General features: G+C 36.1%; 1 protein-coding gene across 2 annotated transcripts in view; it reads right to left on the bottom strand.

Moving 5' to 3' along the window:
• sdk (sidekick cell adhesion molecule) overlaps nt 1-15,597 on the bottom strand; it is a 160,174-nt gene that overhangs the window by 17,770 nt on the left and 126,807 nt on the right. For both annotated transcript variants that reach the window (XM_019055096.2, XM_019055106.2), the window contains exons 4-16: nt 14,439-14,655; nt 13,709-13,885; nt 12,893-13,101; nt 11,768-11,921; nt 11,169-11,296; nt 9,146-9,265; nt 8,425-8,580; nt 7,843-7,969; nt 3,903-6,990; nt 2,857-3,096; nt 2,355-2,558; nt 1,696-1,837; nt 983-1,267 (exon numbers count right to left, since the gene is read on the bottom strand). In XM_019055096.2, the coding sequence (XP_018910641.2) occupies nt 983-1,267; nt 1,696-1,837; nt 2,355-2,558; nt 2,857-3,096; nt 3,903-6,990; nt 7,843-7,969; nt 8,425-8,580; nt 9,146-9,265; nt 11,169-11,296; nt 11,768-11,921; nt 12,893-13,101; nt 13,709-13,885; nt 14,439-14,655 (5,247 nt within the window). The remainder of the gene's footprint in view (nt 1-982; nt 1,268-1,695; nt 1,838-2,354; nt 2,559-2,856; nt 3,097-3,902; nt 6,991-7,842; nt 7,970-8,424; nt 8,581-9,145; nt 9,266-11,168; nt 11,297-11,767; nt 11,922-12,892; nt 13,102-13,708; nt 13,886-14,438; nt 14,656-15,597) is intronic.

Here is a 15,597-nt window from a genome sequence, read left to right as displayed (position 1 = left end):
GTTTCCAGTATGGGATAAAGCTTGCCCAATTTTTTTTTATTTTATACAGATAGGATACATGGTTGATCCTGCTATTCGAAATAATATCAGGTGGTCTTGGAATAATCTCTCAGCTTGCAGGATAAGTCTTTTGCATGGCTAATGGCAGGGAGTCCAAGCAAATGGTGGCTAGTCTCTGCCCCCTCCGTTCCTGGAGGAGCAAATTAAGTAGCTGCTAATACAGAAACGGTTACAGGATAAATCTGACCCCCTTTTTCCTAAGATCATGACTATAGATTTCTCAAGTTAAAGACCTTTTATCAGGCATCTATTCCGTTTTTTAGCAAAAACCCCAATCCAAAACTTTCATAGCAACCGTAAGTTAAAGTAAAAACTTAGAGAAGCAAAAGAGCGCTCAATAAAACACTGTGATAAGGAGAAATTTGTAGAATACTTTTCATGGAGAGTACACTATTATTTTTTTTAAAAAAAATAGTTTTTTGTATGTGAAATACCATTATATTTGGCACCAGTTAGTTATTAGTTGTACAATATTTACAACTGACTTGCCAATTAAATAACCGTGCTTACAATGAAACAATTTTAAGCACACGATTGAGATTGATAAGTATCGTTTTTACAAAAATAAGTGGTTTTGAAGGTAAGAAGAGCATATTCAACCAAGTGCGGAAAGAAAATAAAAAAAAAAGAAGACGATGAAAATAGCAGATGTGTGCAAAAACTTGATGATCTGCTGACTTTTAGCATGCCTACTCAGACCGTGAAAATTAGTTTAGAGATTGATTAACTGCCACCATCAATTCTATTCAGTTTTGTAGGCACCCTTTTCATGAAGAAAATAGATCACGAAAAATACTAAAGTGTGAAATTACCTCTTCAAGTTAGGGTCTAAAGAAGGCTGAATAAGTGAGAACACACATGAAGAGATTGAAAGGAGGGCAGAGAGAACGGTAAGCATGGGTGAAAATAAATAGAGACTTACCATTCGGCCTATATTGGAAATGATAACCGAGGATGGGACCTTGCCCAGACGGCCCATTGGTCCATTTTAATTTCACAGCAGAATCGTATTCCATTTTCATGATGACTAAATTTTGTGGACTGGTTGGAGAGCCCTCTTGAGGACCTGTTGTTACATTGTCCTTGACTGCTGGACCATAGTCAATAGTCTGGGCTCGAACGCTGAATGTATACGACACTCTTTCTTCCAGAGTTGTTAATTTTAAACTTGTTTCCGTTACTTTTTGTTTTACCTGCTTGCTGAATTCTGAAAAATAAATTTAAAAATAAATAAAAGTAATAAAGGGAAATTTTGAATAGACCCAATTCAGTTTGGTTTAGAACATTTTAAGTGCCTTTATATACACTGCAGTTGTGGTGAGAATTGACCTTGACATGAATGCAAGTTGTTCTTCCTAAACAAAATGTATTCAGGGTTGGACAGAGCCAACAGAATTAGAACTTTTAAAATACCAGAAATTTAAGTAAAATAAATTTCAATTGACACAAATTGTTGGCCACCAGAATGAACGATAAACTACTTGGCTGGAAATGAAAAAGAAGAAAAAAGATTGGTTTGATGCATCATAGCAAATTTAATTAGACAAGAAAAATAATCACTGATTTGAAAGAAAATAGAGCAATGCAGGTATGATACGATTACTTGAATGTGGAGTTTTTGGAGATGGAACTTACTTTCATTTTGCTCTGCTGTTTCATACGTTACAAGATAGCCCAGCAATTCACCATTCCTTTTCTTCGGAGGATCCCAAGAAACACGCAAACCACTCATTGTTATCTCGGAAAATCTTAAATTCCTTGGAGGTCCAGGCAAGCCCTGAAAAAAGAATTGATTTTCGAAGATATACAAATCAGTTTGTAACTTTAATTCTTACCTTCCCACTTAAAAAAGATTTCCAAAATTCTCCTGATGTAAAGAATATTTCATAAAAATTACAAAGACATGATTTTCTTATGAGCTTTCTGGCTTGCAACAATTCGTTATTTCCGAAAGAGGGACCTTATCTTAATTGCACTGCCGCAACATTTATTATTTACATTTCTTTTGTTTATAAAAAAACTTTCACATGAATTTTCCTGACATTTCTCATGATTTTTCCTCTCCCTTGTGAAAATAAACTCTAAAATTTGCGTGCTAATTCATGCAATGATTTTCCCATGAAAAAGTAAAATTTGTGTAGAAATACTGAAACAGCGCAGACAAGATACATACGTTAAAGATTAGATTAGATGCACTAAAGAAATGGAAGCATTGTGCTTTGCATAAAACAACTTAAAAAAAACTTATAAAAAATTAAAAAAAAAATTGAAATAGAACTCTGATTGTATCGAACCTGTTGTGTTTTGACAATAACTGGCAATGATCTAGGTCCATCTCCCGCTGGGTTAAACGCAAGAATTTGAATTCGATACTGAGTGTATTTGTCGAGGAAAACGAGACTGTGAGAGGTAAATGAGGCCGGTACAACTTCAGTCTCTTCCTCTATTTTGTCCTCAGCGGAGAGTTCTTGCGGTGATTCAGTGACAAGATAAAAAATCTGAAAGAGAACGTTGATAGTGCATGAGTTAATTTTAGTTCCTCCTGGTAGAAATTCGTCAGCTTAGAACTTTAAACATAGTAAAAGCAAAAAATAACATATTTTTGGCTGCAAAGCTCTTTTTGAGGACTGAACATCCTTGGCCCAAAAATTTTTCATTCACCAATAATTTTCTGTTGCATTCAATTTTTTTCGTTTTCTGGATCCCCCCAGAGTTGGATTTTTTTTGGAACAAGCAATTTAAGTGTAATGCAGTTCAGTTCATGTGGATACAGTTTGATGAATGCAAGAGACTCACCTTGTAGCCAAGGAGATCACCATTCTGCTGGCTTTGTTGAGGCGGTAACCATTTCAATCGGACTTCCGTAGCTGAAACAGACAATGCCTCAACCTCTCTCGGCTCTCCAGTTGGAACAGCTTCACCAACGTAGACTGCGACAGGAGGGCTTGGTGGCCCGCTTCCTTGTGAGTTGAATGGTACGACAATAATTTCATAATTACGGTCCCTTGATAAGTCTGTCAGAATCACTTCTGAAACCTTAGAACACAAAATTGAATATGGTTTAGCTATGGCTCCTTCAAAAACATAAAGGATTATTATGCGAATAAAAAGAAAAGGAATCTACAGCGATTAATTTCTTATCATGGCACACAATGTTGGTGATGATTAATGCCTGTGCAAAAGGGAAACATAAAGAATTATTCCTGCACCTTTCCAAACAGATCTGCAGGTATTACCCATGAAATAACGAACAACAATTGGACTGCATTTTGCAATTTGGACCTATAAATTCTGGCCCGGTTTAAAAACAACATATGTGCCATTAGTTTCCCTATGCACATAAGTGTTTTTTTCAGATGAGCCAGAATTTATAGGTCGAAATTGCAAAATGCAGTCCAATTGATACGATATTGATAAATAAATTCATTTTTTTCCTATTACATATTTTTCATCCATCAGAAATATGATGTGGTTTTTTTTATTTTTTTCAGCAGTGCTTAGATAAACAATCTGATGCTTAGATCTATCAAACTGCCTGTTTTCGTTATTTTTCCTTGGTCTTGGACAAAAAAATTTACATTATAAAAGTAAGTAGCCTTCAAGCATCTTCAACTAGTCATATTTTTTTTTTATTTTACTCATTTACGTATGTATTTTTTTTCTTTTTTTTTGTGGTTCATCTTTTCAATTAATTTGCAAATTCTTGCTCCAAATGCAAAATTAATAATAAACAACCAAATGAAAAGCAAAGAATTCAAAACTCCCATACTTCATAAGGTATATTTGTGGGCAAAAGAAAAATTTGTGCATAAATGAAAGGTGTAATTTGAATAGGTAAGTACCTGTATTCCCTGAACTTCCTGTTTTGGAGTTGTTCTTAGAGTTGTGGGGAAGTCTGAGATTGGCTGAAATACAATTCGATAACCTCCAGTTGCATGATCTCCACTCCAATACTGTTCTTTGATCGTATCCCAGTGAACACGCACACTAGTTGTTGTGATGGGGACGACACGGACATTGGTAACGCCTTGACTTGGAGCAGCAGGTAAAGTTCGAGCAGGGGCTGACTCTTGGCTCCACCCACTGGAGCCCATATCATTCATTGCTTCAATCCTGAATCTATAAGGGGTGAACGGCTTTAGGTCTGTGGCAGTGTAGGATGTCAAAGTAGGATCAATCTTTTCTGGGACTGTCGTCCACGGGCCTGAATTTTCTGATTTTTGAATGGAGTAGTACCTCAAAGGAGCATACCCGTCAAGACCTGGCGTCCAGTTGAACGTGATTTGCGTGGCTTGAATTTGACTGAGGCTCACTTTAGGAGCACTCGGGGGTTGAGGTCTCTCTCTGTTGTTTGTCGTGTAGACTAAAGCGAGAGCTGTTTTCCCCCAACCCATTCTTGTTTGAGCTGTAACAGAAAACATGTAATATTGCTCTGGCTCTAACTCTGTGGCCCTGAATGTTCTGTCGGATGGTGGGAACTCCCTGGAGAAATTCAAGTTGCCAGTTGCATGCAAATGATAATTGACTCGATAAGCTAGAATCTCCCCGTTGGGCTCTTTCGGGACGTCCCAAATTATACGTGCAGTTGTCAGAGAAACATCTGGGAAGGAGACATTTGATGGCACACCAGGAGCATCTTCAAAAGTCTGAACTCGAACGGGCGGAGTTGACAAGACCCCATCACCCAAACGAGTGTAAGCCAAAACTTGAATATTGTAGATAACGTACTTTCGGAGTTCCGTTAGGGTAGTTGTGTAGGTAGAGTTGTTGGGGATATCTTTGAACTGAGCTGGAGACTGAGACCTTGCACCGACAGCATAATAAACCTTATAGCCTTCCAGCACTCCGTTGCAATGCTCCATTGGTACCTCACCCCAACGAACAACAATTGTTGTGGATGAAGTGGCATTAGCTCCAACACCAAGTGGTCCAAATGAAGGAGTCGACTCTCTTGTTGTTTCAGCAGCCAGACTACTTGGTGAGGATGACCCGACATCATTAAAGGCATACATAGTTATCTCATACCTTGTGAATTCCTCAAGGTTATCGAGCACATGACTGTTTGTAGTATGATCCTCAATGCTGATGCTCAATACACGGTTATTTTTGGTATTTTTATACGTTATATTGTAACCCCGGGCATTTCCATACCAATCTATTTGCTGGAGGGGGATCCATCTAACCCTCAATTCAGTGGCTGACATTGCTCTAACAGTTACATTTCTTGGCGGATGAGATGGCGGTGCTTGGATTGTCTGAAATTCTTTTGTTGGCTCTGATGGCTCAGACAACCCAACAACATTACTTGCTATGATTCTTAATCTGTACATGGTGAATGGGCTGAGTCCAACAACGGTCAACGTAGTTGCGTCCGGACTGGATACTTCAAATATAGGGAACCAGGTTGTGTTCCTGGCTGTTTGTGCTTCTACAATCCATTTTGCTATGGAGGAGTTTCCATCAAAACCAGGCGTGAACTGAACTACAACCGAAAATGCTTCAATATTTGTGAGAGCAAGCTTAGTTGGAGGATGTGGGAGAACAGGTTCTATGCCTGATTGGATGACTGCTGCACGGATGGGGCCTGAACCTACTCGGGTTGTTGCAGAAATTTCAAATCGGTAATGTGTGGTTGCCTGTAAATTTTTGATGTTGACCTTAAGGGTAGTGCTATTCAGATTTTCAGTTCGTAATGTGTCTGGCTTGTCCTTAATCATGTATGACAATGTGTATCCTTTCAGGACACCATTAATATGTTTCGGCGGTGTCCAGATGACGGTCACTGCTCGATCTGAAACTTCATCAAATTGTAAACTACCAACTTCGTCGGGAACATCTTCCTCTGTGCGAACTTGTACAGGAACACTCGAAGGCCCATCTCCTGGATCTGTGAAACACAGCACTGTGATATTGTAGAGTGTGTACTTGTCTAAACCTGATATGATTGCCATTTGCTGGGCCAGTGGGTCAAATAGACTCGGGGGAACATTCATCACATGATTCAAAGTCTCATTAATCCACGCTTGAATTTTGTATCCCTGATTTATTCCGTTGATTTTTTGAGGGTTTGGAGGTTTCCACCAGACTTCAATGCTTGTTGAATTCACAGCTTTTGCTTTGATACTTGTTGGTGCTGCTTCTGGCACTCCCTCGCGTGTTTTTATCTTGAGACCATCACTAAAAACCCCAATCCCTTTATTGTTGTATGCAGCTATCTGTAAGATGTAATCTTTCCATGTAATTAAGTCTTGAATTAGAAAGTTTCTTTGAGCCTCGTTAGTCACATTTTGCAGATTCCATGGGCTCTCATTATAACCAAATAGCTTGTAGCGTATGACGTATCCAAGAATTTGGCCATTACGATGCTCTTCTAAAGGTGGTTGCCATTGAGTAATGATCTCTGATGAAGAACGAGCAGATCCTAAAAAGCCAATCGGTGGACCAGATGGTGGTTCTTGGGGTAGTTTAACAACATTACTTGGATCGGATGGTGGACCTTCTCCAACGCTGTTCACAGCACTGACTCGAAATTGATACGTTGTGGCTGCTTTTAACTGTTGCAACATAATCCAGCGGCTGTCCGCGGAGACATTGCTCAATTCAGTCATCCAACTCAAGAAAACATCTGGAATGGGTCCAAGCTCAGAAACTTCACGTCTCTGGACGATGAATTTCAAAATAGGGCTGTTTCCATCAAAACCGGGAGTCCATGAGACATTAACCCCTCTTGGATCAATTTTGGAGGCTTTAACGTTTAATGGTGCAAAAGGAAGTTCAATGACATTCAATCTTGCCGTTCTTGTTTCATTTCCTCCTGGAGATAAAAGTGCACAGACATAATCTCCAACATCAGATGCTCGTACTCCTGTTATTTCAAGAGTACCATCGCCCGAAACTGTTATACGAGGTGGGGAGCCAGCTGTTACCAATCTGAAACAAAAGATGAACTTGTTAAAACTCGATGAGTAATGCAATTACAGTTATTTGTTCTTGGCTACACTAAGTTCACAAAATACAATTTTGTTTGATGAAGTTCCAAAAAATAAAGTTTGATTGTAACTAAAACATTACTTACAAGAAAAAGGAAACTAATTTTGAGAATGTAAAATGTGCTTACTTTCACTAGAAATATGATTGACTTATCTGACAATGACTTTATTAGAAAGTAGATTTGAAGTGATAAAAGATTTAAGCCAAGCGGGATAGACACATTTCCAGCCTGGGTCAATATTAAAGATTCATTCATACAATGTAAAATCCACTAGATAGGTAGGCGTTAGTGCAATTATGTGCTGCAATCGTTCAATAGCTATCTAAGATTGACAAAGGGCAATGTTTTTATCAGGTGCACAGGCAAAAAATAGTCTCCTATCCATATCATTAACAAAGAAAAGTGAACGTTAAAGTTTTATTTGTTCAGTGTAAAGACAATGTCATTCTAGACAAACTGAAGAAGAATGTTTGCTAATTTCATAGTAAAAGAACAATTTATTTAGGGAGAAAAAAATGAAAACCAGAATGAAGTGACTGTATTTTAGCTTGAGATGGCAGCTACATGAAACACCAATAAGGAGACATTCATACAATATGTAACATTCTATTGAGGGGGGTTAAGGGGTGTGGTATGACATTTTATTTCTAAATTTAAAGTAGGTATAGCAACCTGTACTACAAAAGCAGAGAAAGGAAAGAGAAGGAGGGGGGGGGGGGGTGTTCGAAAAATCTGAAGTTTACCATTATGCTTTTCATGAACAGCCCCTAAAAATATTCAAGAAAACTTACTGTCCATTATAAAACCAATCAATCTGGTAAGGCACTGAAGGATCGCTGGAGACTTTGCACTGCATAGTGGCGGTATGACCAAGAAGCACTCTGGTATCGACAGGAGGCTGAATGATTTGAGTGCGAACTGTAAAAAATAAATTACAGAATTTAAAAATCCATACTTGACTTGGATTTTTATTTTGAAACAACCTAACTGAGTCCACTTTCACACTTCATTTTCATTAGTCCTAAATAATTATAACTTTCCTCGATTGAAAAGATGGATATTTAAAAAAAAGAGGAAAAAGAAGAATTTGGTTTATGATGGACATGTGATTTGAGAACAAAATTGATTGACAGAAGCTCTTCCTTCATTATCAAAAATTAGTAGGAGACAGAAAAGAGGTGTTGAGCTGGTTAAAAAGTCTTACAGGCTTTGAACATTTTTCAGCAAGATTCCTGAGGTGTTGAGCTAGTTCAAAAGTCTTACAGGCTTTGAACATTTTTCAGCAAGATTCCTGCAGCTGATCACCTTTTTTAATTAAAATTTGTAGGACAGAAACTTCAAATAAACAACGGTTAATTAAAAATATTACTCACCTAAAACACTGACAAACGAACTAGCTTCCACTTTGCCTGCTTCATTGGCCCGTAGGCATGTGTATTTCCCTGAGTCTTGTTCTCGTACAGCAGCAATTAATAAGTCACCCTGCTCCAGAATTTGAAAACGGCCATTAGAGTCAACAGGCTGATGATCTGTAAAAAAATAATGGAGGATGTCATCTAAAGATAATATGGAAGAAACAAATTAAGGTATACCTAACTTAGAAACACAAATTGCGGAGAAGTGTTAGAGGTCTGCAACTTTTGGAAGGTTGAAAAACAAGACAAAGACAATATAGCATCATTATGGACACATTTTGCCCACTATATTATCAAGAGCGACAAAACAACAGCAAGGCTCCCATGTACCTCGATTTTTATCCGTTATGATTTAGCTGTAGAAATTAGGTACAGGAGATGTCTTTGATCTGCTTTCAAAATATTTGAGTGAAAAAAATTCTGAGAGACACCTAAAAACAAAGAACCCACGTATCTTGGGGTTAATTCCAATACCATGTATCACATTTTAAAGCATACACACAACTTGTGCTCTCCCAAGCAAAATATATGAATAAGACATTGCACTAGAACTACTATTTTTCAATCAAAGTCATTCATGAAGAATTAAGATATTCTTAAATACATAGTGCGATTCACACTGTGCAAAAATTACCAGGCAAGACAGGTAGTTTGAGCTGGAAAAATCAGATCTACAAACCTTCATAAATCCATGTTGTGTTTGGTATTGGAGCACCGGCGACACGGCAAGTTAAAACTGCATCTTTGCCATCAAGAACGGTGATATTTTGTGGCGGTACTTCCATTATCGGAGCGGATGCTGAAAATGTAAAAAAAAGTTTAGTTAACATTGATTTAGAGGATTAGGAGTATATATTGAGAAACCAACAAATCAGAGATGTTGATGGAAAAAAAATTAATAACAATCAAAATTCTTAGTTTTGGTTTGTAATGATTACACTGTAGAGCACTTCATTCAGCTAGCACTACAGACTTTAAAAGCAGGGGCAAAAAACCTCCAAAATTTCAAGAAAGCAAACAAATCTATACAGACAATTTTCACCATGTATTCCATTAAATAATTTGATCATTTTGATCAATTGATTGATTGATTAAATTACTGCATTTTTAAACCATTTTGAAATCAATTTCCGTTTTTAATCATAAGAGAACTGCAGGAATCATTGTAACTTTTTCAGCTGATTTGGATACAAATGACTGCAATCTGATTTTATCTACATTGAAAAAGTGAGCTTAACATCATTGCGATAAACAGAAATGTGTAAGACAAAGTGCTAAAAAAAGTGCAGAGCAATGAAAAACAAAAAACTACAAAAGTACGGGCTACAATGATCCTAAAATAAATGAAAATATAAAAACAGCATTATGACAAATTGGAAAAGTACGTTTGGCTTAAGGTGAACAGATAAATGGAATTTTTAAATTCTTTGATAATATTACACGTTCAACAAATAGGACAGCCGGATGTTTTACATCAAGTAAGAGTAGCTTAATATAGGGATTGCAGGCATGGATAGTACAAAAAATGTGAGATCATACACAATTCGTGATTTCTAAATGCAAGTGAATAAAAACTGCGAGACAAAAATTAGCAGGAAACAAAATAATCTTCAAAAGACTGCAGTGCTGAAAATAAACGATAATACTAATAAATGGGTGCTGTTCGAACAGCAGCAAAACTACATTGCAAACTGAAACGCGGTGAATAAGCATTATTTTGGTCAGAATATGATCTTACAGAAACTATTTCGCTGAATATGAAATGGAATGATGCGAATTTTACGGTTTGTCCAACGTTTAAATCTTCTGGAGTCTGTCACAAAAAAATATTTGAGGATGAGGATGATGAGTGAAGTGCGATGAATTTAATTTACTTGTTCAAAATAGGAGGGTGTTAGGGTTTCTAAGAAGTGTGATTTTCCTACAACATGGCATTTGCACAACACAAGATCCAAATGTAAAAATGGATAAAACAACTGAATGCCTTTGACTTCTAACATATGAGGGGTAGGTGATGATTGTTTGAACAGTTAGAAAACTATTGTGTTTAAAATGAAATAACAACTACTGTTTCATTGAAATATATTTACAATTGATTAAGGAAGAAGTTTGATTTTCTTCCTCTGATGAATTTAAAATCGAAAAATGGTGAATGTTAACAAGCAATAATAGTTGAGTGAGCACCAAAGTTCAGGTAACGAAAATTCTCACCAACCCAACTATCATTTGTGGGATTTGAATAATGAAGTTACTATCTTTCCTTCCCCTTTTTTCTAATTACTTGGTCTTATGTAAAAAATTAACATTTGTAGCCTTTGATTAAAGGTGAAACAAAAGATCAAACATTAAAAAAAAAAAAAACATATAATTTTTCTGACAGGTAATGCTTTAAGAAAATAGAACACACCAGATTGTGAATTATCGGCAGCTTGTTACATTCACATATTAAAATTTGATGATTTGAAATCAAAGATTATTCAATTTTTGATAGAAATTGCATCAAAAGGCACAATTCCGGAATAATGATGTTTATTATTAACTCAATTCATTGGTTTAGAAGACAGTTATGTAGTGCTGAAATAGGTTCCTAGTATATTTACAAGAGTAAAAAAAAAGGAAACACATGGTAAACGCTTCATCATTATTACATGAAAATATCATTTACTTCCATTATGCAGTAAGTTTGGAAAAAAAGGACTTACTTTTAACTTTCAGCCATGTGTTGATAGATTCAGAGCCAGCCTCGTTACTAGCTACACATTGAAACATGCCACTATCTTCCATTCTCAACTTTTTTATGACTAAAGCCCCATCCTCTTCAATTGTATACCTGATAAAAACATAATTATTTGGATAAGATGTGCATTAAAGTGATAAAGCATATACATTTTTTCAGTGTGGAAATAACTGAGTTAAAAAATGAATTAATTAATCTTTTCTTTGAAAGAAAGAAAAGAAGAAGAAAAAATAGCTTATTCACTTAAAAATGTTTGTTCCAGAGCACTTAAATGTTTCGGCAAAAGAAAAATAAAATTAGGGAAAAGATAAGTTCAAAAAGCCTTTAATCCTACAATTGACGCTACTTATATCTCCTCCAGTTTAGCAACAATGGCAGGTTCTGTCAATTCAATACATGTGAAAAATGGAGATTTCTCTCAAATCATGTCGAGTTAAAACATGTTTGATGCTTGCCATTCAGTTCGTCTTCCAAAGATACGGCCAATAGCTGACTGCCTAGAGAAAAATTTCAGATTCTAATTGCATAAAATAGAAAATTTATTAGTTATATCAGAGAGCGAACCTGTTGTGATTTGTTATTTTTGTGATGTCAGCAGCATTTCTGAGCCAAGTAATGTTGGGAGTGGGGACTCCTAGGGCTTCACAAGGTAAATTAACAGTAGATCCAAATTCACCCAAATATTCTAATTTGCTACTGCCAGGAAAAGAGGGAGGCTCTAAAATGAGAAGAAAACAAAAATTTAGAAAACAACAGGTAAAAAACTTGCATCTCTAAAAAAATGAAAATTGGTCACTTTTCCTCCTTAAAATACATGCCAATAAAAATAAAAAAATTCTCTCACACTTCACTTCAATATCCCTCGAGGGATAATCTTACGCTTTACCGTCCCTAAAGTCCCATTCCTACTTTGTCCCTAATCAAGCCAGCCCCAGGTAACAGTTGTTTGAGACCATCAAACTTGAGTCACCTAACTGGGAATCGAACTCCAGACCTCCCGATCATAAAGCAAGCGCTACAACCACTACACCACAGGAGCTTGAAAATGTCCACTTGAATCATGAGATATTCCAATTCTCCAAGAGAATTAAAAAGATAAATAAAAATAAGAAAGTTAAAAATAGCATAAGTTCTTTTAAACATCAAAAGAGATGAATTGGCTTTTAACCAGCAGGATTTTTCTTTTGCATCAATAAAACAAATTGATGCACAAAAAACTGCAATGATTGAAAACACAGCCTCTCATCACATCAAAAACTAACACGAGTCCCCCATCACATGGAAGCTATTTATATAAAAAAAACCTAGAAATTGAATTTTTGGTCTTTAGGTTCCAAAATCCAACGCTGCTGGAGCGCTAAAAGTTGACCATGTAACTTGTTGATGCTCTGTGATTGGTTAATTACTTTTATTTATGATGGGAGCGTCCCATGGTTAATGTTATCAATTAGTGAGAATAGACAGTCACTGTGATTAGAGTTTTAAGTCGATAAACTTTTTTCTCACAAATTTATTGATGCCATTATTGATGTGAAAATAATTGAGCTACACTTCTTGCTTAAAAATAATTCCTTGAGAGTATAGAACGGATGGATTCAATTCTTAGATTCTTTAAAATTGATTAGATTTTTTTACTATTCTTGTAATTTCTCTGATATCCAAAACTAATCATTCATGAAGTATATCTACCTAATACAACGACATTGGCATCAGCAGAAACAGTTGGGTATCCGCCACTTCGAAGACCAACTTGACAAGTATATTTTCCTGTATGTGTTAAGTTAGCTGAGAGAAGAGATAAAGTTCTATTCCATGGGTCATTGAAGTTGTAGGCTATTGCAGTGTTTTCGACAGGAATGCCATCCTTAAACCACAGAGTTTCCAGTTCATGAAGAGGCCTGAAAAACATTGACATTTCCAAAAATTAAATAAGGTGCCTAATACACTCATTGTGCAGAGTGTCCATTGAAACTTATACAAGAAAATAAGTCCTTTTCTTTAGCGAGAACAAAAAATTTCTCATCTGCTTTCTACAGAAAATGAAGTATTTTTTTCAGTTTGCTTTCATTCAACTTTTTGTTCCCAATTTGCAGTTGATAGTGATTTTTGGGCGAAAAATGTCTACAATGAATTCCATACTTTTTGTGAAATTTTATAAAATTGTTCGGCTTTTTGAAATATACATTAAACCTGTACCAAAAAATGGACGTTTACCAGGTTTTCTTCGCCAGTAGATATCCCAACTGCAGTGCCATTTTTTTGGAAAATGGGTCCTCTGGAGAGGATTCACAAGGCATTACAATACTTATAGAGGAGTGCATAACTGAAAAGTTGTCATGGTGATCTCAGCAATTGATCAGCAGATTGACAGCTAAAACGCTTCGTGTAGTATACAATGATTCAATTTTCATACATCTGAATTTTCATTCTAGTGTATGATGTCAAAACATTTCTTGATGCAAATTCTTCATCGCATGATGGAAGTAGGTAAAGTGTTCTACTCACCAAGCATTGGCAATGCACTGAAGTTCAATTATTTGCTGTCCTCTGATAATATGAGTATCAACTGGTTTGATAACGATCTCTGGAGCTACTTCCGTCAATGTTTCTGATCCTGTCACAATTAATCTTATGTATGCACTATCTTCCTCTTTTCCAAGTTGAGTATTTGTTGCACGAGCCCTTATCAGAGGAAAAAAAAAATAAATGAGACCATGCATTGACATAATCAGCGATCAGATTCTGTTCTGTTTGAATTCAACTGTTCAAAATTAAAATAAAAGGGTGTATTAATTTCAAAGATTATACACCAAAAGAAAATAAAAAAAAAATTAAATTAATGTTAATGAGTAGGTATACAGAGCCAATTTTAAAACTTTGACTTGCCATGGTACAAACCATAATGCAAGCTATCGTTCGAATTATTAATCAAATAAATTTTGGCAAGGTAAAATACTGCTCGTCATCACTGTTGAGAATTCCTCAGCTCTAGTATACCTGCCAAAGCATTTTTTACTGAGGAAGGAAACGTATACCTGTTGGCCATTAAGTATCATTAAAAAGAAAAAATCTGAAGTTAAAAGCTGCAGTAGGGAGGGCCAGTCTTAGTAATCTAAAGATGTGCAGCTTAATGAGTAATAGGAATAATGACAAATTATTTATATATAAACTGAGATGGAGACTGATTTGAGCTGGTGAGGAGGGATTGAAAACAAGGAATCCATGTGCGCTGTACCTGTATGCTTTTTGATCATCTTTTGAGCAAGCAAGAACGACGAGTTGGTGAGAGGTGGTAACAAAAAACTTGCGGCCGAAAATTGTATTTCCATCATCTACTTGCCACATAACTAAGGGTGGAGGGTAACTTTCGATTGGAGGTAGTTCTAGGACGGCTGCGTGACCCGTTTGGACGGTGACAGATTTTTCAGTCTGGTCTTCGAATGCTCCCATATCTAGGGAACAGAAAAAAAACATGATTTCATGGAAACCTATGAATAATTAGGTATGAAGCAATGCTCCAGAGAATAAAAAATATCAACTGATTCCTGAAAATTTACCAAATTTATTTGAACCATTTTTCAGATCATGCTTTGAGTTTACCGACATTGATATTTTCTGCAAATTGAAGTCTGAACAATATCTTGTAAAGTTAAAGATGAGCAAACAATTGTTCTTCCACTTCCGAGTTTGGTCTCTTTCTTGACAGAAAAATGCTCTCATTACCTATCGACGGTGAAACTTCAAAACCGCACATCACGCATCTCGTTTGTGGTGTTTAAAAATCTCCGCTCCTATTTTATTTTTTTGAAGAAGAACAAATCAACATCATTCCTTGAACAATTTTTTTTAGAAAAGACTCACTTGCACGTCAAATTAATTTAGTTACACAACTAAATTAATTTGACGTGCAAGTAAGTCTTTTTCAAAAAAAATTGATTATTTTCTTGTGCGGCCTCCGAGGCGAAAAAGTTTTTCTATCTTTCGTTTTATTTTCGTTGATCATTCCTTGAACTTTTTTCAGAATATACTTCGCACAGGGAAGAAAAATCACAGAAGTTTTTTCAGAATTGACGTTGAGTAGTGCTTCATTTTAAATAATGAATTGACAGGCAATCTGCAACGTCGTAATACGTGGTTTGAGAATTGTACCATCGCTATGTTAAAATTCCCCACATTATAGTGATTGCAGCGCCCCCTTCAACTGCTGTATAGATGACATTAAGGAAATGTTATACTTGTTGCGTTCGTATCAAATGCAGGGGACAATAGCCAACAGAACAGAGAGATGGAGATCTACAAGTGCATCATCGCCTCGCGTCATCTCCCCTCTTTCCACACTGTATTCGGAGTAAAATCCAATTTTTTACTCTGTTATTGGATAGAAATATATAAAG

The sequence above is a fragment of the Bemisia tabaci genome, chromosome 1 (genome assembly GCF_918797505.1).
Source record: "Bemisia tabaci chromosome 1, PGI_BMITA_v3".
Classification (NCBI taxonomy): Eukaryota; Metazoa; Arthropoda; class Insecta; order Hemiptera; family Aleyrodidae; genus Bemisia; species Bemisia tabaci.
Note: the sequence above shows the minus strand (reverse complement) of the source record. Positions and strands in the feature narration are given on the sequence as shown.